This window comes from Chiroxiphia lanceolata, chromosome 1 (assembly GCF_009829145.1).
Source record: "Chiroxiphia lanceolata isolate bChiLan1 chromosome 1, bChiLan1.pri, whole genome shotgun sequence".
Taxonomy (NCBI): Eukaryota; Metazoa; Chordata; class Aves; order Passeriformes; family Pipridae; genus Chiroxiphia; species Chiroxiphia lanceolata.
The window spans coordinates 37706427-37728541 of NC_045637.1; the positions used below are offsets into that span (position 1 = coordinate 37706427).

At 37.8% G+C, this 22115-nt stretch overlaps 1 protein-coding gene across 14 annotated transcripts in view; it reads left to right on the forward strand.

The window, feature by feature from the left end:
• Nucleotides 1–6126: 6126 nt before the first annotated feature.
• Nucleotides 6127–22115, forward strand: part of ASPH (aspartate beta-hydroxylase) — a 112064-nt gene continuing 96075 nt past the window's right edge. For 10 of the 14 annotated variants that reach the window (XM_032695381.1, XM_032695387.1, XM_032695396.1 and 7 more), the window contains exon 1: nucleotides 6127–6263. In XM_032695381.1, the coding sequence (XP_032551272.1) occupies nucleotides 6203–6263 (61 nt within the window). In that variant the 5' untranslated portion in view covers nucleotides 6127–6202. Of the gene's footprint in view, nucleotides 6264–12515; nucleotides 12581–13132; nucleotides 13234–19635; nucleotides 19907–20537; nucleotides 20666–22115 lie in introns of those variants that run through there. The other 4 variants (XM_032695459.1, XM_032695470.1, XM_032695398.1 and 1 more) reach the window with 4 other exon arrangements.

Here is a 22115-nt window from a genome sequence, read left to right on the forward strand (position 1 = left end):
AAATAAATGAAGCAATTGCTCTTTCAATTTGAAAAGGTTAGGAAAAATTGGCTTTTAATTGTTATTAAGTGCAACCAGGCATAAATCTTACCAGTCCAGTAAAATTTTTAATAGAAATTTTTGAAACTATTATAGTGAAATACACTGAAAAAAAAAACAACAAACCAAAAAAAACCCCCAACAAACCAAAACGACAAAACCCCTGAGGTTTATTTAAACAAATAGCACAATGAACTACTCTTGAATGTGTTCTGCTCCAACAAAAGGGAAAGACACACCTGTGGAAAATCAAAGCAGAGCTAATGTAATCATACAGCTGGCAAAAAATGCTTGTTTCAGAATACACAGATAAAAATACACAGTTTAAAAAAAAAAGAAGTATTCAAGTACACTATTTACAGCCATGCCTGAAAAGCTAACCAGACAGAAAGCATGCAGGAGAATGTCCATTATCGTTACCAAGGGAGTCATGAAATACAGTGAGTTTTAGACCAACTCCTCTCAAATCTGTTCACATCCTACTCATATCATCAGGCTCTAAATATTAATGAATAAAACACATAATATTTTAACACTGAAAGTCACTTGTCTAATGAATACAGGGTAGTGAGTGCATGGAGATTCTATGATTTAAGTTACATTTCTTCAACTGCCCACGTATCACTGAAAAGTGAAATAGGCATAGAGACAAATAGAAATAGTTTGCTTCATGAAAACAGCAACCTTAGGTTATATTTTTTCACCTTGCAAAATAAGGAGCAGGTGAAGGTCCAGAAATGGTAGCACTACCTGATATATTTGTCTCTATACTACAAAGTCCCATCTCTTTGTGTGTGTGTGTGGGGTATGTGGATGTGCTTACCTTAGGCAAAAATAGTCTCCAGAGGCTGGGAAAAACTCTCAGGAGGTGTGAATTACTTGCATCTAAACAGCATGACAGAGTTCTAGCTTTTGATCAGTTCTAGTTTACTGAAATATGTCATTTTGAAGAGAATACTACCATCTTATTTGCTGCCGTGCCCCTTTACTACAGCTGGGCTAAAACTAGCCACAGGGAATCCCCAAGCAAGTGCTCTGGGCTGAAAAGGCCTCCTACAGGGAAAACTCTATCAGTTACAGCTATTTTTTTTTTAAACAATACTAGCTATTGTTTATGTATGTTTTGCAGGCGCTTTCAGTTTTTGAATTTTTCTAAATACAGTTAAGTGAATCTCTTCCATTTTATATCTGGAATGACTGAGTATGTAAAAGCTTCTCAAGGCTGCAGAACATTTCATATGTTAAATAAACTTGAGTGGTATTTATTTATAACTGAAGATACAAAGTTCACTAGAGAGGGCTTAGTTCTTTAGTTTGCCAATAGGATGACTAATCAGCAAGTATGTGCTGGCCAGAATATGCCAGCCATTCAGGTCTGTACTAACCAGATGTACACATTATCTGAGTATCCCACGGGGTTGATCACAATTCTCAGTGGAAGATGGGAGGCTACTGAAGCAGAGGTAGAAGAGAGTTTTTGGAGACAAAGGAAACAAATCTCTAGAAATTTAGGCATTGTGTATTCTGCTGCTCCTTGGAGAATTTGTATTCTTTTCTAATGTGGAAAATTCACAAAATTACTTTATTAGACAGTGTGAAGGTAAAGCAAGACTAGTTCAGACATGGCATCTGGGGCAAGCAGCTGTTGGTGGTGGCTGATTTGATAAGAATACTCCGGATTGATTCTGGAAGCTGCTAAATCAGTCACGGTAATGGACCATCCATCAGGACAACTTACTAAGTGGATTGCTATTTCTGTTCAGATATTCATATTCCCCAAGCTTAAGAACATCCTAATTTATGACAAATAGAAGGTTTTGGTTTTTTAAACAAACAAACAAAACTCCAGAACGTCCGCATTTCTGCAATTCAGATAGCTCATTTTGTATCACTACTTTGCCCAGCAGCTTTACCAAATGTAGCGGTAGGCTGGAGATCTTATTGATGCCTTTTGCTGAACAATTTAAGTCTCTGGAAAGCAGCAGACTAGAAAGTTGGCAGAAAAGTACGTTTTCCTTCTTATTTTTCTTGCTAATTTCATTAACATGTATGATGTCGTGCTGGAAATGACAGACTAAGCCTCATTCTCTTGTTGCCACTCTAATGGGGATTGTATTTTCACCCAAGGCAATTGAAATAATACTGTTTCTGGTTTCTTGTAATCTTTATCTGTAGTCAACCAGTGTTTTGCAGTATTTGAGCTCCACCAGTTGCTCTCAATCCATCTGGAAGGTGATTTCTAGTTTAAATATCTTTCAAGGCTTATCTCTGATGGTTCTTCTAAGAATTCAGATTACAAGTAACTGTTACAGGTGCACAAATAAATGTTTGTTCTTTTTTTCTGAGCATCTCATGCTTTAGGAAACAAATCCACACCTTCCTCTGCTGGTGCATAGGGATGTGACAAAAGGCCCCACTAAAATTCCAAATAACCTTCACAGTTTATGCAAAATCTAATCATCAGAAGAAAAAATCTTGTTCTGAGAAGTTTGCTTCATTCTCAGCTGTAATTACACTCACAGGGATCAGTTTACCTGAATCAGACCTGGTACAATCTGCAGTAAGACCTGCAGAATCCAAGCAACACTGAAACAAATTCCAGACTACTAGGTCATACAACCGATCCAAAGGCCAATTGTTATTTGAGTTACTCGCTGGGGAGGTTGACACAAATCAGCTGAGAGCAATGAGAACAAGCTTTTGACCTAGACTTAATAATAGCCTACAATTTACCTTAGCAATTTTAAATCAAACTTCACTTCAACCTTAGCTTTGCCTGAACTTGACATGTTTCACCTGGCTCAACTTCTCTGTGCATCTTATATTCAGGATAATTACATCCTTCTCAATGCTCCTCCAGCAAATGACTGCTTTCTATTTGTCAGTATCACCAGCTATTTAGAAAATGTTCCAGTGTTTATATAAGAATGCACAAATCTAAACCTGATGTCTATTGACATAAAAGTACTGTTAAAATAAATAAATAAATAAATAAAGAGAAAATTTCTCCTTATGAACAACCAACTCAACTATACCTTACTTTGTTGTAGGTTCAACTAGCTGTAACTGCAACACCAACCCAGACAGTGCAGTTGTTTAGGCTTGGATAACTGAGACACTCTTTGCCTTCTCTTTTCTTCCCCTCTTCCCAAAACATTTGATCTGTGGTTGGTGAATCTTGGCTGACAAATGCAAATGGCTGGATGTTGATTCCCTGTACTGCCTGTAAGCCCGTTAGAAACCAGAAAGCTGACCAGCAGTTCAAGTGTCAACTTGATAATCCGGAAAACTAACAGCAAAACTCGTTCATCACTCTCTTTGTTCTATATTTACCCAAGGCACATTTTTGAACACAGCCTGCTGGTGGGAACACCTTTTCCAACTAGCTAGCAAGGTGCATAGTTCACTCACCATTCATGAAAAAAATAGTATCTCGGCAATCAAAAACCTTAAAACTCTAAATGTCAAAGTTTTCAATAGAAAGTCTTATACTACCTTAGAGATTTTGACATATTATTTTTAATTATATCCTGGGAATTCCCTACCTCTTTTCAATTCAATGTATTAAGTAATAAATTATTTTTCCTCTCTAGCTGGAGAATGTGCTTTCTCCTAGTAATTAATTGAAACTCATTTATTTATAAGAAATGTACGCAATTGAATGGACAGCTGTAAGTCAGTTAGAATGATCAACACATGAATAACATCGCTTAGGAACATGAACAGAGTAAGACTGAACTCTTTAAGCCTTCTTATAACGTGCAATTCTTTTAGAAATTAGGAGACTAGAGACAGAATCCTCCTTTTGTGTAATTATTTCATTGCTGCTTCTGCTTATCACCTTGGACGTATTTCTTTCTCTCAAATAGCAGAGTCACTGTGCCTGCCTGAGTCAGGACAGCAAAACAGCTGTGAGTACAGTAATGAAAAGGTATTTATGGAAATGAAATTCTCAGTAAAAACATGCATTTATTTTCCAAACACGGCTCATTAATAGGTGGCATTCTTCTAATACAGTGATTTATGATATGCAGCATAATTTAAATTGCTGTAGTCTCAACAAACAGTCAATTAGGACAGTTCAGAGTGAGAGTAAATGTGATTCTTGCCAAGAGAAAGGATTTTTTTTTTCTGTTTTGAAAAGCCTAATACAAGTGGAAAGACTCCAACTGACCACTGTGTGGTCTGTCTCGTATACCTTGCCTTTACGTATAACTTGTTTTCTGGTTCTATTACTTCTTTTTTTTTCCTCTGGCTTTCAGTTTTTTGTCCTTGCTTTACAAACTTGCTCCTTCTCATTGTTACATTCTTTTTCTGCCCTGTTTCTTTTCCTCCTACAAAAAAAGACAATATTTATCTTTTTGTGGTTTCCTGCATACCCTTACAATGTACCAAACATATACCTCTAAAACAATTGAGTAGATTAAAAAATGACCTACCCACACTGTGGGCTTTTGTCTTTGACACCTTTCCCAAAATAAAATATTTTAAATACTTGCTTCAATTTTCATTGTATTTCAGATCAGAAGGGATTGTCATATCATTTGCTGCAACGGTCACTCTGGCAAATTTAAATCAAATGAGGTGTTACTGTCTCTAAAATAACTAATAGCAAAACAAAAGCGGAGCATCTAAAAGATATTAAGTACTTACACATCACGTGAAAGTAAAACTTTGGTAGAGTGCCATAACCAAGCAAAAAGTTCAGATATTCAACTGTACTAGATACCAATTAAGTCACGTGAGTGATACCAGGAAGCAGACGTCACTATTTTTGATGTTCCCAAAACTAGTTGCTTATACTTACACTGACTAAAGTACCTACACTGCCATCCTGTTACTTGACTAAGCACGTAAGTGCAAATCTCATTTAAAAATAGTGACTTATGCTCTTCAGTAAATTACTGTCCCTGGTTAGTTTCATAGCATTACTCTGTCCAAAACATAGTGCCGACTTTTGCTTTTGGGAAAAAAGGGATCCCTCTCTGCATATCCACTTGCAAAGGCACTAATTTGCGAAATGTTTGTTTTTACCTGAAACGTATTTATGGTCAGGACTCAAGACTGGGTTTTGCTTTTATGTTTCAGGCATTTACTGTTATGCCAAGCTGCTACTTAATCCAGTCTCAATGAGAATCATTGAGTACCAGGAGGCACCCTGAACTCCAGCAAAAAAGAGGTTTATTTTGTCACAGGTGATTATAAGTATTTTTAAATCCTCAAAAAGCCTTTTGGGGAATTCAAAGTCTGATGTAAAGTACTTCAAACCCTTTCACTACGCTGATTGCAAAGGAGCTCCCTGGAAGGCTTGACAAGCTGTTCCACAGATCAGTCACAGGATGGGTCAGGTTGAAAGGGACCACAGCGGGTTATCTGATCCAACCTCCTTGCTCAAGCAGGGTCATCCCAGAGCACATGGCACAGGATTGAAACCAAACGGTTCTGGAATATCTCCAGTGAGGGAGACTCCACAATCTCTCTGGGCAATCTGTTTCAGCGCTCAGTCACCCGCACAGCAAAGAAGTTCTGCCTTGTATCCAGGTGCATCAGTTTCTGCCTGTGTCCTCTAGTCCTATTGCTTGGCACCTCTGACAAGAGCCTAGCTCCATTCTCTTGGCACTCCCCCACGCCCCCTTTACATATTTACGCACATTGATGATGTTTCTCATAATTTGGGCATTTAACCGGATGCAGAGGGCGGTTTAACACACGCTAGGAGATGCTTTGAGTGGAGCCTCCGTAGGAAGGACCATGCCATCCAGCTCATCCAACTCTACCTTCCCAACCTTTTCCCCCCTCTCCGGTGACGACGACCCCGCCCCCTCGCGGCGCGCGCGCCCGAACCCTCGCGAGAGGCCGCAGCCGCCGCTCGCGCCCGCGTTTGCCACGTTCAAAGGCGCCGGCGGTGGCGCGGGAGCGCGCAGGGCGCGCGCAGCCGGAGCGCCATCGCCCCGCCCCCTCGAGGGGCCACCGCCAATCGGAGGCAAGCGTCTCCCCGCCTCGCTGGCGCGATTGGCTGTCGGCGGGTGGGGGGGCGGGGCAGGCCCTCTCGGGGCCGCGCTGCCGGGGTCGCAGGGCGCTCGCGCGCCGCGATCGGGTGGCGGCGGCCGCGGGTCCCGACGCGCTCCCGCTCCGCCCCCTGCGCGGCCCGACAGGAGGTGCGATGGCTTCGCGCAAGAGCTCCAGAGCCGCTGGCGGCAGCCCTAGCCCCGGCTCCAAGAGAGGTGAGCGGCGCCGCTGCCGCGGGAGCGAGGCCGTAGCTCTGTGGGGAAGGGGCGGGGGCTCCAACGGCGACCCGGACCCCCAGGCGGACCGCTGGGGTGCTGCGCCTTCTCCCGCCTCCCCCGCCCTTCCCTCCGCTTCTCCGGCGCTGCGGGAGCTGGGGAGGGGGACACAGGGGCCGATGGCCGAGTTTTGCCCCATGCATTCCCACCGCTCCCTATCCAGGGCGTTCACGTGGAGGGAAAACTCGCCGGGCCTGGGCGGCGGGGACGCCCCTCGGAGGCTCCCCAGAGGGGTTGGGGCGAGCACCGGACAGGCCTCGGCATCCATGGGTATCCGTCCCTCAGACCTCTCCTCCGGGAGGTGGGGGTAGAACCGGGATGCTCTAATTTCAGGTCGCTTTTATTCTTGTGTCCAAACTTGGATGTGGAGTATCTCCTCAGGTTGACCTAATTAACAACGCAGGTCATTAGATCTAAGTCATTTTATCTGTTGTAGATGGAGCATCTGAGTTGGTGTTTTCTGTAAATACAGAGGCAAGGGGGAATAATCTCGGGAAAACGCGAGCAGAAGATTTTATGAGGCAGCGATCTCCACACCCCCCACCCTGCCAGTAAAGAACCCCTTAACAAATCTGAGTATTCATAAACTGCTGCGTGTGGACAATTTAAGTAGGGAAAGTAGCATTTCTTAGCATAGCAGAACATGCTTGAAAGAGGAGAAGGTGTATGTACTTCTGCAGTCACTATGCAACCATACACGCCACTCTAGAGAGAGGAAGTGTTCTTATCAGACATGGATGTTTACGTGTTTTAGCTTCTTAGATTTCGAGCTTATTGTGGACAGAGCTCCACTGGTGAAATGCAGTGATTCAAAAATTATATCTTGTCCCTCTTTGAATATAGCAGTAGTAGGGAGAACAGTGTTAATTAAAGGAGGAACCATATAGGATTAGTTTACCTATCACATGATGAATTAAGAGGGAAAGATTTCAAATATACTTAAGCTTCAAAGAGTTTAGAGATGATATTGCGATGTTCATAGAAGAGGTATTGTTTTTATTTTATTTCTAAATCATTTTTCAGTGGCTGACCTGTGCTGTAGAGTCTGTATTAATTACACTTATTGCTTGGACTTGAGGTGTTCTGATTATCACCCAGTGTTAAGCATGCTGAATACAGATTTTCAATTATAATGCATTAAAAACATGCATCCCTGATATAATTTTGAATACTGAACATGGTACTGTTAATATTTTAAATATCACTCTAAAGGTTTGTCAACATCGGAAAAATAAATTTATCAGTAAGCTGAATCTCTGAATAAAAAAGTATTCCATAGATTTTTGTTTGCAGTCTGAGTAAAATGTTATCTCTTTGTATTAAAACATATCTTTGATGGGATGAAGCAATCTTGATAACACGTTAGGCCCTCTCCTAAGATGTAAACTCTTAAATTTGGACAAGTGTTTTGTTAGTTTCAGACACTCCTAGTTAAAATCCCTTGGACAACCATAGCAATTACAGCATGAAGCTGGTGCTGTTGTCACTGTAGCAGCTGCAGAAAGAGGTAAGGGATGATTACTCCTGTGTGAATAAAGGAACAGCTGGAGGAGCAGAGTCTTCACAGCAGAAAAGGGATGTGAAAATGAGATGAGGAAATAATTTTGAGATGGCGAGACTGTGAAGTCTGAAAACCTCAAGTTTGAGGCAGTTCTTACTTGGTAAAAGTATTCACTTTTACAGCAGTTCTTGGGAGAGGATGTGGCTTTTTGCCAAGGCCTTGCTCACAGCTCTGAAACCACTGAGGCTAACAGCTTGTCTCAAAATCTGTGCACTCAAGACAATGCCTGCATCTAAATGTAGTAATCTGCTTTTAGGTTTCTGCATCACAAAATATTTACGGTAGTCTTACAAATAGATTAACTCTGAAATAGTTCTAGCTGTAGTTTATATAGGTGCCTTCAGATATACTGAAATACCAGAAATGGAATTATATATTTTTTTAGAAATAGAACTCTACCTTTTACTCTCAGAAGTCATATAAGAGACACTATCAAATCAGTCCTGAATAAAAAATATCTTTGTATTTAAGCTTTGTACTGCTGCTCATGGATGCTTCTTTGAAAATGACATTTACAGAGTTGTATGGCTGTGCCAGTGATTTTATTTATACTGAAGTGAAAACCAGGGAAAAATTTGACAGTTTGGGGATACTTAGAGAGGGAAACTTTCTTTACTGGAAAGTTTGGCTTCTTGTCATTAGTTGACAGAATCCATTGTCAGGATGTGGCTTCTCTAAATGAAGGATATCAGTTTTAAACAGCTAGATGAAGTAATAGATACTTGCTGCAATATTATCTGAAGCTTAGTTAGATGAGGGACAGTTTTGGTACAGGAACAAATGTGTATCATGAATTATCTCCCTCAGATTTCATGAGATGTGAAATTTGGAAATATCATGGGCATTAGCAGGTACCTGTGGAGAAGCCACAAGAGTGAGAGTGAGTATCAGCAGCCTAGCTACTTTTGCAATACAGATGGCTGAAAAAATATGGATTACTTTGTAAGCTATGCTTGCTTGTAGAAGAGTACTATTAAGACATTTATCATTATGTTGCTGTGTGTGTGTGTCTTTTGTCTTATAGTACATAAGTAAGGACTTACTTAAACATAATTCTTACTGATCGTATAGTTGTGCAATAATTGTTGTCTGTTTTCTTTGCATTTCTAAAGCCAAGTGGGAGTGGAGTTCTCCATTAAACTAGGGAATATGGAAACCCCACATTTCTAACACAAGGCATCACCTCTATCTACAAACAACTGTATTTTATATTAAAATAAACATAATCCTACCTCTACTAGTTCTGAGGCTGTGTTGACTTCAGTCTCTTTGATGATAAATAATTTTACTTTTGCTTTGATAAATTTTCTTTAATCTCCACATTAATGATTAAGAATCTTCTGACATCCCCTGCTTTTCTCTGCAAGATCCCAAAAGATGTTTTCACTTTTTACTGTTTTAACCCTGTGGTTTCCTTATATGTGCAAATGTATTGCCAAGCTTTTAACTCCTTTTACTCATTTTTTGAACCCTCTAAGATCCTTTGATGTAATTCTCTGACTAATTTTTGGCTTTTCAGCTTTTTTCAGATTTCTTGAAATGCAGTTTTATGCTAACATTACTACTTCTTTATTTAACAGTATCACTTCTAGAAAGAAGTTTTGCCTGTTAATTTGCAAGAACTTTCACTTTTTATTTCATCTCTGTTGTAAAGACTACTTTGTAGTGTACTTTCTCTGGGTGAGGCTGTCCATTAGCTTTTTATTTATGATAAGAGCAGAGAAAGTTCATCATGTAAACAGGTCACCTTTTTCCTGCTGAAGTTTTTATGCTGGCTTTTGGGAACCTTGAACTTCACATCAGTGCTTCCAATGCTTGAAGTGGGATTGCCTGTGCATTCTCTGGTCTCTCAGAGCTACCCAGCTGTGCTGTAGTATAACATCTAATTACACTGTTGATTCTGTTTAAATATGATGCTTCTATCTGTCTAAAAATTCTGTCTCTCTAATTTATAACCTGAACTACTGTCCAGTGTGCTTGCTTATGCTCTCGACTTTACAGTTGTGTAGTGTATAATCTGATTTCTTGTGTTAAAATTCATCCATTATTTCCTTCTTCATGTTAATTGTTATCATTAGGAAGAGGGATACTAAGGTGTTGGAGCTCATAAGTGAGATGTAAATTTGGGATGCTTTGTGGGGCTTAACAAATGTTTTGACTTGTCAAAGTGTTTGCTGACCAAAGATGACTGAAGTCCAAGTGTTTGCTGAACTAAAATGAATTCTTATAAATTCTGTTAGTGTCCTGCTCAGTGCTTTGATTTGGTTATTTTAACCCAAGGTTAAAATGTTTTCTTCTAACATTTTTGGTCTTCAGGAGTGTACAGTGGATTGTTATTAATTCTTAGTTCTGTTGCAGACAAATGAGAAATACTTTGTGTCTCATTGACGGAAACTTTGTATACTCTTTTAGAAAAGCTCCAATGATTTCTTCAGCTAGCTTGTCCTATTTCCTAGTTTAGTTGCTTACAACTGCTTGAAGATCTTGAATTTTTAGCATTCATGCCAGATTCTATTTTTAAACAATTTGAGACAGACTGGTAAAAACATGTCTCTGTATTTAGAACAAAATGGATTTTACCAGGAAAGTTGATTGTGGCTTGTGAGACTAATCCTAGATATTTGAATTTTAATGGCATATGTGTACCTGTTATCTTAAAGCTAACTATAGCTTTCAAAGTATGAGTTGCTCATGTCAGGGACAAAGTACCTAAATAACAACTGTGTGTGCATACTTCCTTTCTAAATCTTCAGGAAACCATAAACCATATTAATACAATTAGTAAAACTCTGAAAATGTAGACAGCTATCTCTGTCTGATTCATATGTCTGCTGTGTGTCTTGTTCAGCATGGCCTTTCTGGAAAGCATTCTAATATATTGTAAAATAATCTGCCAAATTAAAAATTCGTAGCTACAGTAGGGATCCAAACATCTGTAATTTGCATGGTGTGTTGCAGGAGAGCCACCAGGGAAATGACAGGATTTGCTAGTTTCCCTCCTCTCTGCTCCTCTCTTTTTTCTTTTTTTTCCCCCTTTTTTAGATGTCCTGTACAAAACTTCAGGCAGTCTCTCTTCAAACAAGTCAGTTCTCTTATCTCTGATTAAATGAGTGTGATATAAATAATATTCTTAAAATGGTTAACACTGGTATTCCTCTGCATACATGAGCAGATTTGCATTGGAATAGTGAATCCTTGATATAGCTAGTGATTCATTTGTCTAGAACTTGAGTCAGGTGAGCTCTAGAAAGACGACTCTGTCATCTCTTAGGTTTATCTGAATGAAACTTTCTCTACACTGTTAGCTATTGGAAGGTACAGTAACTGAGTGCCAAGGTCACTATGCAATGAAAAACAATCAATTTGAACGCAATATATGCTTTTATGACTTATTTTTCCATCTTGCCTGATATTTGGATTTCTTTGCTTTTTCTCAAGGATGTATTATTTTGGGTTTTAAGATTGATAGTTAAGTGTAGTATGATTGGCATAACTACAAAGAAAGCCTGATACTTTCCTTTCTATCAGTACTTTTTCTCCTGAAGAATTTTGAAGCACTGGGAGATTCTTCTCCATACTTCCAGAGATACTGCTACTTGATAAAGACATCAAGGAAAGTTCTTATGTCCCTTTTGATCCAGCGTGGGCTGCAATCTCGAGCCTGCTCTGTGTTTCCTAATGTATATTACCTGAAAGATGTTATTCACGGTGCTTCAAATGTGGAAGAAACTTGCACTTCGCATCTGTAAGGATGTTTGCTTTAACATACTTTTTAGGCATTTTGCTAAGTGTATAACTGGTCCATGAGGTAACCTTTTCAATAGCCTTTTGAGGATAAGGCTTGTTTAAAATGTTAAGTGGAGAACCTAAAGGATCACTAGTATTAGGGAGAGTTTGTTTTCTCAGATTTTGGCAATTCCTTTGAGAATGCACATGAAGTTTCCTGATCAGAGGTCATAGCTAATGTAGGTTCAGACCCCAAGGATGTATATTATATTGGGGAATTAAGAATTCCTTTCTTTTTAATATGTAATTCAATGCACCCTATAGGTCTGCAGTCAGCTTCATCTGGTTTGAGATTGCTCTGCAGTCTTCCTCTTTTCAAGTCCCCTTCTCTGTACCTGAATTATTGGCTGTGCAGGTGTGAGGTGAACCACACTGGGAACTGATAAGCAGAAAGCTGATTCTCTTTCATTTTTTTTCCTCAGAGTGCCTCAGCACACAGCTTCAGGGAAGGTCAGTGGAGAAGGGAAGAGATGACGAGTGGGTGGGCATCAGGGGAGGGTGAGGTTGAATCCGAAGTTTAACATTTGCTTATGTCATCCTGGAGCCACGGTGTGAACACAGAAAGTGAATGGTTCTGTTGGCTATGCTAATGTAATAGCTGGATATATAATTGCTTCAGTAAAGACAATAACATTTACTAGCAGTAAGAAGACCTGTGTGTTAAGATTATTTCTAATTACAGGGTGCCTGAAGAGGTGAGATTTCAATATTGCTTTCTCTTTAAACTAAAAACCCTGTAACTGATCACCTGTATGGAGAGGAAGTGTTCATTTTCAGCTGGAATCACTTTGAAACATGTAGTAAGAGTTTCTATGCTAATTCTTATGTTGAATTCTTCGTTGTAGAGAACTTGAGCAATGAAGTTCTGATTTACCTCAAGCGGTTCTTTCCTGACGAAGATCACAATCTGGTAATCTGTGTGACAGCCTGCAGCAATCTTTTTCCTAACCACATCTACTAGCTAGCTCTTTGCATGGGAAAGTTTTGAGTTATGCTTTGAAGTGGAAATCATAATATTATGTGTCTTTAAACATACTGGAAATTAAGTGTGCAGATACATATATACTGAGTTTGAACATCCTGTAGTATGTGTGGTTCAGCCTTGTTAGAACTTAAACAAATTTTAGTCTCCTTCATATGGAGTTGCACTCTGATTATGCATGTACTTAACCTGGTGTAGTGAATGCTGTCAAGTTGTTTGAAGACTTTCTTTACAAAGCATTTAATACCCAGGGGGATTGTAACTATTCAGTAGTAGTTTTCTGGTTGTGCAATTTTATTTCCTGAGGTTGTTTGATAATCAGCAATTTATTACTAATGCAACATATCTCACTCCTCACGTTAGTGTTTTTTAAATTTTTTAAATTTTCTTTAGTTTTCTTAAAGAAAGTTCGTATAGCAGTGTGTAATTTTAGTGCTATTTCTTTCCATACTAACTAGAGGACACATAGTAGCTAGAAGACACAGATGTATCTTTTGAAACCAGAAAGTTGTGAAAACAGCAGTTCTTCTGCAACTGAGACCTCCTAAAAACATATTTTAATAACTACTTATACAATTGAGGTATGAGACACCTAAAAGCTCTTTTGTACTCTGTAAGAGCTGCAGTTGCACAGTACCCGTATGGATTAAGACCTAATTAAATTGGCTTAGTATCAGACTTGAAACTTCAATAAGTTTTAGGCATTTTAAACATTTTAAAATATTCTTTTTTTTCCATGAGCAGAAACCTGGGGAAAGCAGGGTTGTAGATACTTGCATGGCAACAAGACTTTTTCTATTTGAACTCCCTCAAACCATGAGAAAAATTGGAAGAACTGAAATGACATAATCTGTTTTCTTTATTTTGTGGCTTAATTAGGACTTGTTGCTAAAACAAATTGATGTGACCCACTTTACCGGATAGGAAAATGGAACAAGGAAAAAATACTCTTAAATTAATGCCAGAGTGCTATAGAGAGAGATGAGGATTTTCAACCTTATGTAATAGAATCTTTTTTAAAGGTCACCACCAGCAAAATTTGCATGTTCCAGGCCCAAGTATTTCTTGTATTTCCTCTCCACATTTACCTTCTCCGAACTCCACTCTGTCCTAAATACAACCAAATATTTAATTAACCTACTAATTATGTAGGACTGTTGGCTACCTTAAATCATTCAGATGTGAGATAGGTAGATTGTATAATTTTAGATCTTATTTCCAAATGTTCTGTGGAAGAGAGCTGGTTAATCAAAATAGCAGCTAATAAAAATCTTTAAGTCATCTGTACAGTTAAAATCAGTATTAATTTTGCCTACTCATTGGTATTACAGCTGATACAAAGATGTTATTCCTATAGCAGGAGGCAAAATAAAATTTCTTTTTAAGCATGTAGTCTTAACTTTGAACCTCTTGGCTTGATGTGTAAGTTAAGTAAGTTTATAAGATGCAAGTTCTACATTCAGTTTTGGACTTGAATTCTATTTTGTGCTTGTAGACACGTAAAAACAAAACTGGAGAAAAATGCCTTAAGTGTTTGGGAAGAATGTAGGGAGGTACTTTTCCATGCAAATCTGTTTTGATTAGGTAAATATATAACAAAATATTTTTGTTGTCTTCACAGGACTCCTGTTTTTGTTTTGTTTTGTTTTTTTCCTGAAGTGGTAACTCTTTAAGCCTGTTATTGTACTATCTTTAAGTTTGTGGAGAAAAGGTTAGAAAAAAGAGTAATCTAAAGTATTCAGATAGTGATAGATGCATTAAATACTACTTTAAACATATTCCTGTTGATAGTCAGTATTCATTATAAAACTCCTTCAAGTTGTAAGCGGTGTCATTAGTCATTTAAGCTGTGTGCACATTGTGCATCTGTATGTTTTTTCCTTGAAGAATCCTACTTGAAGAACTACTCAAAAATATTCATCTGAATATCTAAAAATTAAAAGAAAACGCCAAAACATGGCTTGGACAAAATTTGACTAAGTTAGCAGGTGCAGATTCAGGATGTTCTCTTATGAATATATATCTCTGTATTAATTTTTTCCTCCTCTGACTTCAGCAGTTATGCTTAGATAAATAAGACTCTAGAAGAAAGTTGTTAACAGCAGCAACTCTTAAGGGGACAAACAGCTGGTCTCTCCAAACTTCACTGAAAAGTGTGGAACTAGCACTGCAAATAGAGCCCACTGTGGTGCTGTATTTAGATCAAGTGCCTTTGACAAGTCTTATGAAACTGCAAACTCCTAGGACAGAATTTCTCCTTAAGTTTGTCTTTTCTTTGTGACTGTTTTTAGCTTAGAGAGTAAACCTTAGGTTTTTTAAAAAAAAAACAAAACAAAACAACAACCCTGAAATTAGTCATTATTGTGATGTTTCTTTTATGAGTAGATTTCTTGTGAATAAATTTTATTATTTTTGTTGTGTATGTGTGTCTTAGAAGAATTATGTAAATGGAAAGCAATCAGGATTTCGTTTATAGCCAGAAAAACGTAACTACTGAAGAATAATAAATAAGTAAAAAAACCCACCCTGGGAATGATACTTGACATCAGTCAGCCAGATGATAATCTTATTCTTGTTTTGGATTTTTTTTTTCTGAAGAATAATTAATTCTAACTTAATAACAAATCACCTTAGCTTGCAACTGAAAAACTCCTCTAAATATTGTGGTACTTCCTATGAGTCAGAAAGGTATATCTAGGCTTAAAAGTACTTTCAAATAGCAGCTTATATTCAGAAATGGGCTTTTTGACCATCTCAAGTGTTGACCATCTCTTTATAAACTGAATACAAAAAAGGGAAAAACCTATATGTGTCTATTTTACTTGAAGCATGTTTTCAGATAATAAGATCACAGACCTGATTCTGTGTAAACAGGTGTTATGGTTACAAGAAGGGCTTTAAAGAGTGGTTTCTTCTATGCAATACTTTGGTATCTGGAACTCTCACCCAGGACAGAGGAGGAAAGAATATTTACCTCTGTTTTTTCGAGGAAGAATAAGTTTGGTTGATTTCCAGAGTTGCAGCTGCTGTTTATAGGATACTTGAATAGAAGTTAGAGTGTATATTTTAGATTCTTGTTGTTGAAACTGTTCCAATTCAATGTGAACCAAAAGTTCAACCTGCTGAGAGTGAATGTGAGCATAGGTCGGGTATATCTGGAGTTGCCTTTCTTATTTAGAAAGGAGGGAGAAAACTGGGTTTTAGTCTCTGTTCTGCAGAGCTCCTATCTTACAAATTACTGTTGTGGCCAGTTAAGATTTGTGCACAAATAAATATTTTCATTTTGAGGGACTAAAATGGCTTTGTTCCTACACCTTTGGGTATACTTAAAAATGTATTCTAGACCTCTGAAATTCGAACACTGTTCTCTAGAGGAGAGAACTGAATCTCTGATCTTTCACATCCTGATTAAGTGTGGAATTCGAGGAGACGGTTCAATGGAATCACTTAATCTCTTGAAGGGAGGGGCTTCCTTTCACTAGGGAAGTTCAACAGGGTGCTTATAATCCTACAGTTCTTTTACATATTTTGTGATGCATCCTTTATTTTCCATTTGTTTTTTTTCCACCTCCAGATGGCCACCCTCGCATCTCCACGATCAGCCTGCTTTGTTGTCTAATCCTGAATTTATGACTTCACTCTTGTTTTCAGTATTTATGGTCGATTGTATAGTAGGACATTTTACTGTGAGAAATCTTGTAGGGATTAAAAATTAAGGACCTTAGAGATTTATGTGTGGATTGATTATATGTGGAATAAGGAAAAGTTCCTCAAATACTGATGTTAAAATCTGTGAAGTGGGAGCATGAGAGCCCAAATTGCATTTCACTTGGTTAATTTTTATTTCAAATTTTTTTTGGTCTTTGTGTTTTCTTTGAACATAGTGCTCTTTCTGTTCCATCTATTTCCCTGTTCCTAATGAGTAAGTTTCTGATTTAGGTTATTGAAGTCCTTTAATAACATGCACAGGTATCTTTATAACCATGTAGACTAGGATATATAAAGTTCAGATCAGAGATCTAGTTTTTAATACAAATAATAATAATTAAAAAAACCACTCTTTCCTCCCATAATTTCCATTGAAGTTGTAGTGGTGAAGAAAATTTCTTAGAAACTAAAAGGAAGAATCGATTTTCTATCACAAAGAATTTATATAGAATTTATTAAAAGTAAATCTTTAGCTTAAAATTTTGATCTTATCTCTAAAAGACCCTGCTGCCATGATTGTTTGTAAAGCAACAAAAATTTCTGAGTATGGATATTTGTGAAAATTTAAGGTTGGAATATTTCATGAATGATACCATAAGTATTTCAGTAAAAATCCGTGTTCCATCTGTAAAGTAAACACAGAGAAAACAGTCTCTTAAAAAAATGAAATAGACTTTGTAAAAGCACAGATTTGTCCATTGAAAGTGTATTATTCTACCCTTGGCATAGAATAACACTGAATGAAAATTGAAGATGAAAACATGTTTTACCTCAGGATAGTAGAGCAGTTATTATGGTGTGGGAACTTCTCAGAATGGAACAGTTCAACACAAGTGCTTATCAAGTCTAGATTTTAAGATGAATATCGAAAAAAGGATGTGTGTCTATATACAGATATATGATCTCACAGTAGTGCAGGGAGGAAAGCTTGTATTTTAATAGAAAAGGGGAAAATAGTATTTTTAATATGTTTCTAATTTCTAGTAACTGCCTGCTTGTGTGCACCCTTCTCTTCAGGAGATAATCCGTAAGTGCTTCCATATTACTTCTTAATGCATCTTTGTGGGAAATAATTATACAAATTACAAAAGCTTTGAATGGATGCTTTGAAGCCTGACTGTTTGTGTTTGTAATTGACTCTTTTTCCTCTAAACCTTTTTGCTTGCACTTTAATTGTGATCTAGAGATGGAACTAATGCTACTGGTCTTGATTGTAAATTATACTTTTGTAAAATTACGTAAATATATGTGGACTGCATAATTGTAGCAAAACTAACTTGAAAATAGTTTTAAAATTTTGGAATAGTTATACAAATGGAAGAACAATAATTTTGAGTGTTAGTGAAGCAATTTGAATTGCTTCAAAAAGAGCCAGCAAATAGTCACAGCATTTGAACACAACAGAACAAGACCTTGTAAGAAGTTTTGACTGCTGACTTAGCTATCCCAATCTCAAATTGTATTGTAAATAGATATAAATTAAATTTAACCTCTGTCTTTCATAAAATGAATGAAAATTATATTATTTGGTATTTTGAACTATAACATTCCAGGAGATACACATATAACCTGTATTTTTCAAGGTGTGTGTTAATGTGTGTTTTTCATGGGGTATATAATCAGTTGTGTGCACCCCCAGTTGGTCCATCTTTCTCTTGACCATTTTCCTTTTGATGAGTTTGAAGAGTTTCCCCATTTTAGTTTTAGCCTCCCCTTTCAGAAAGACATTTGTCACTTCTTGGGAAGATATATTCTTGCAATCAGTTGGTTTTTAAAGGGCACAAGATTAAAACTGTGGGTACTTGGTTAAATGTCAACATACATGTCTTAGTTCAGATTTGGAGTGTACATTTGGAGTCAATTTCTTGACTGTCTTCAGTCGGATTGCTTTTATGCAATCTGCTGTTGTACCTGGATGGAATGTGCTCACTTAGGTCTGAGTGAAATGAAGCAAAAACTTATGCATTTATGGGCATTCAGCCAGGTAAGTTCTACTTCAGACTAACCCCCCCATGTATTGTATGGACTTGGGGTTCTCAGCATCAGTTGAGTGCTTTATGAATCTACTTGTACTAAGATCTGGTGTCTGCAGATGCAGGTGCAGCTGAAGTGAAGTTGCAACAAATTGCCTAATCTAATGCCTGTCAAAACACTGTATGGTTTACATGCAACAGACTACATATCATTGCATGTAAAATTATTTTCCTTAATAAGCCATTGATTTCTCCATATGTTTGGTAACTTCTGCTCTTCAAGTTTTATTTCTGTTTTGCTCTGAATTGCTTATGCATCAGCTAAGTCACAGAAATGTACTAGTCAGGATGTCTTTCTTAAAGCATTTGGTCTGTTTAATGTGTTCAAGTGGCTTTAAAGGTAGTTAACAGATACATTAGTTATAGAATCAACTGCCTGTAGTTGCTTTTCATCCATCTGAAAAGTCTTAAACTGGTACTTTTTCTCACTTTTTTTCTCCCTTGAGCTATTGGGAATTGCATTTGGCAATTAGTTGCTGGATGTTGAAACCACAGGAGGTGTATGTTGTTTTTCAAAGTAGCTGTAACATTCTTCTGTTCACTCCATCTACCTTATGGCTGTGTTATTCAAAGAAGTGTGGAGGAAGGACAGAGTGCTAGATCGTAAAGTTTTTATTAGGGTTGCTGTGAATGAGAAATGAGTTAGTTTCTGACTTCCACCCAAAACGAATAAGCAGTGGAAATTTTGCCTGGTTTAACTTTATGATATATGGTAACTTGTGGTATATTGCACGCTAGGAAAACAGCATTTCCTTTGGCAAAACTATCAGTAACCTTTCTTTGGGTCTGCTAGAAGCATATACGATGTGCACCAGGAAACAGTTCGGATCCAAAAATTTTTTGACAAGAATGTGTGCGATTGATTTCAAGTAATTCTTTCAACGACTCAAAATTAAGTTATAGAAGTTAGTGGTCTCTTTTCTCTTTAAGTAGTTAGCAAGTTCCAAATGAGCAGTCTCTACTCGGGAAGCCTGGTAGAGGAGTGCCAACATGGAGAAAGTTTCTTGGATGAGGGCCAGCTTGACAAATGCAAGCAGGCAAGCTTTGTGTCCGGACTTGTGTTTCAGCTTATGCGCATGGGTTTAATGTTGTTAGAGCTCAGGCACCGTGGCATGCTTTGCAGCAAAAATACTACAGTACAATGTGCTCGGTTTCATTTGCTCTTGTTTTTATGTTGGAGGATTAAGGGGAGGGGAAAGGATCAACTACCCAGGATGCTCTGTTTGGAGGAGTAAGTGAATTTGATTGTCGTCAGACCTAGATTGCCATATGAGTTCTGAAAAGCGTTTGGCTCCTCAGGATAACTGCTCTAAAAATAGATTTGGAGGAGAGGTTTCTCTTGGGTCCAGTTTCGGGTTCCAGCTGAGCTGGCTTTAGGAAACTTGTTTGCTCCTGTTGCAAGGCTGGAGTGAGGATAAATCGTTTCTTATTCTGCCTTCAACATTAATTTTTGGAGATACACACTCGCTCTGTCTGTGGAAATCGAGCACTAATGTTATGGCTGACGACACAGGTATAATCCTAACCTTTTTTGTGAGCAAATGGAAAATGTGTACTTTCATATAACAGTTACGTCTGATTTTGTAATTGGCAAAGTAACCGGCTTACTGTCATTTGTTGGTGTTTACTTGTCAGTTTGCTGTTCTAGTGTGCGTTACAGCCTGCATCTGTTCTCTTTGATTATATGTTCTCTGGACTAGGGGTATTTCATGAGTTTCATGTTGATTGCAACATTTTTTGCTTGAGTAGAGCATATGTTAACATAAGAGACATTGTTTTGTCTTCAAATATCTGACTTCAGAGTTATTTTTGGAGTATGTAAAATTGCTAGGTGTCACGAAGGTAAGCTAAAGAAAAAGGGGTTTCATACATTTTTGTCTAGGAGTGACCCGATGAGGGAGTGGGTGAGGTACAGGATTGTATAGATTTGCCGTTGAGGGATGGAGCGCGCTTTAAGACTTTCTGATGTCTGCATAAAGACATCTGGTGGTGTAAGCACAGGCTTACCAGATATGGCAAGTGACCTACTTTTGACATAGCTGGCAGCATGTGCAGGGAAAGGGCTTGAGTTGAGAATTAACTGTTTGGAATGAGCTCTGAGCCAGCTTCAGTGCATGCAGTGTTTTGTTCTGACCCTGTATGTGGCGTTATTTGTGCAGGCCATAGGTGCATTCTATGTTACGTAACTTCCATTTATGTAAAAGTGTTGCGTGATCATGCTGCCATGGTTGAGTTGTTTTTTCAAGAGTTTTGAAAATAATTTTGCTATAAAGTAGGAAACCACAGCATGAAAATGTACCTTTGTGACTGTTGTGAATTATATTTTTTATAGCAGAATCTGTTTTTGAGGAATTAGCATGAAATAGTCTTTTATACTGAAAAAAATATGAACAACTATGCTCAGTTACTTAAATAAGCTGTCTTTTCTTTCATTTTCCCATTCTTCTAACAAGTAAAGCTTCTTCCCTCAGAGGCAACTAGCAGTAAACAGTAGAAAACAGTGAGATAAATGAGTGTGAAATGCAGTAAGATCCTCTTTCCTGTTTGCTATAGAACGAAGTTGTAACATGGAATCCTTTAAAATGCTCTTAACCTTGGGGGTTAATTTTAAGTACATACGATGCTTTCATTGACTGCCTTGGAACACAGGTGTAGTGAAGCCCTGACATTACATGCTGTAACTGTTTATTTCTGAATATTAACATTTCCAGCTCAAGAGTACTACAAGTAAATTCATATACAGTTGAGCATATTTCTGAATGTACTGGTGCCCAGTGCTTGTCTTTCCCTCTATTTCCAGGCTACCTATGCATTTTCCACAAGAGAGATGTTAAAATGAGCTGAGTATATGGACATTGCATATATTTAATTAGGGGACTCTGCAGTAGCAAGCGATACATGCCTGAGTTGTCTCAATTTCTCTGTAAATGTTATTGGACATTTGTGTTTAATGTAGAAAAGAAACGAAATTTGATCTTTGAAGGGAGTAGTCTCAATAAAAGATTTTTTTTCTTCAATAAAATGTTGAGCTGAGTAAGAGTTGACGTGGATCAGTGGAGATTTTATTGGTCTGAATCCGATATATAGCACAGTGAATATAATAAAAGGGCAGTTTATTACAGCTGTAGACCTGATGGCAAGCAGGGTCTGAAAGTACTTATATATAGTATCTGTTACAGAAATAAGTCTGTTACCAATCTCTCCTTACTTATCTTTCAGAGTTACTCCATTTTATTGTAAAAAACAATTGCATTGATATTTAGCTATTGAGAGTATTTTTTGTCTTTTTCTATGATCAGTGCTGATAAATGCATCAAACATTACTTGCATTTAGTATGATAAAGTTAACTCCTTACCTTATTGTATTATCACAATATTCATGACAAAGTTCCTCGAGTCCTTCAAAATATATAAGAAATAATTTTGCTTGAATCACTGGAAGTGCATGTGGCTGAACTGGCAAAAGTTGGTTCTTAGAACAGAATGGAGTGAATCTCTTTGATTCCAAGCTATAGGGAAGATGTTTTTAGTTGGTTAAGTGTCTGTCTGAACTTGGAGTCTTACCCTTAATATGGTTCAGATTTTAGAGCTTTCTTAGGCTGTTTGAATTGTCACGTTGGTTCTTTGAGCTATTTCAAGTACTATTGAAACTTGATTCAGGAGAAACAGTTCTCTTGGGAAGCTTTTCTGCTGGCCATAGTGTCCTCTGGTGGCAGCCTGGG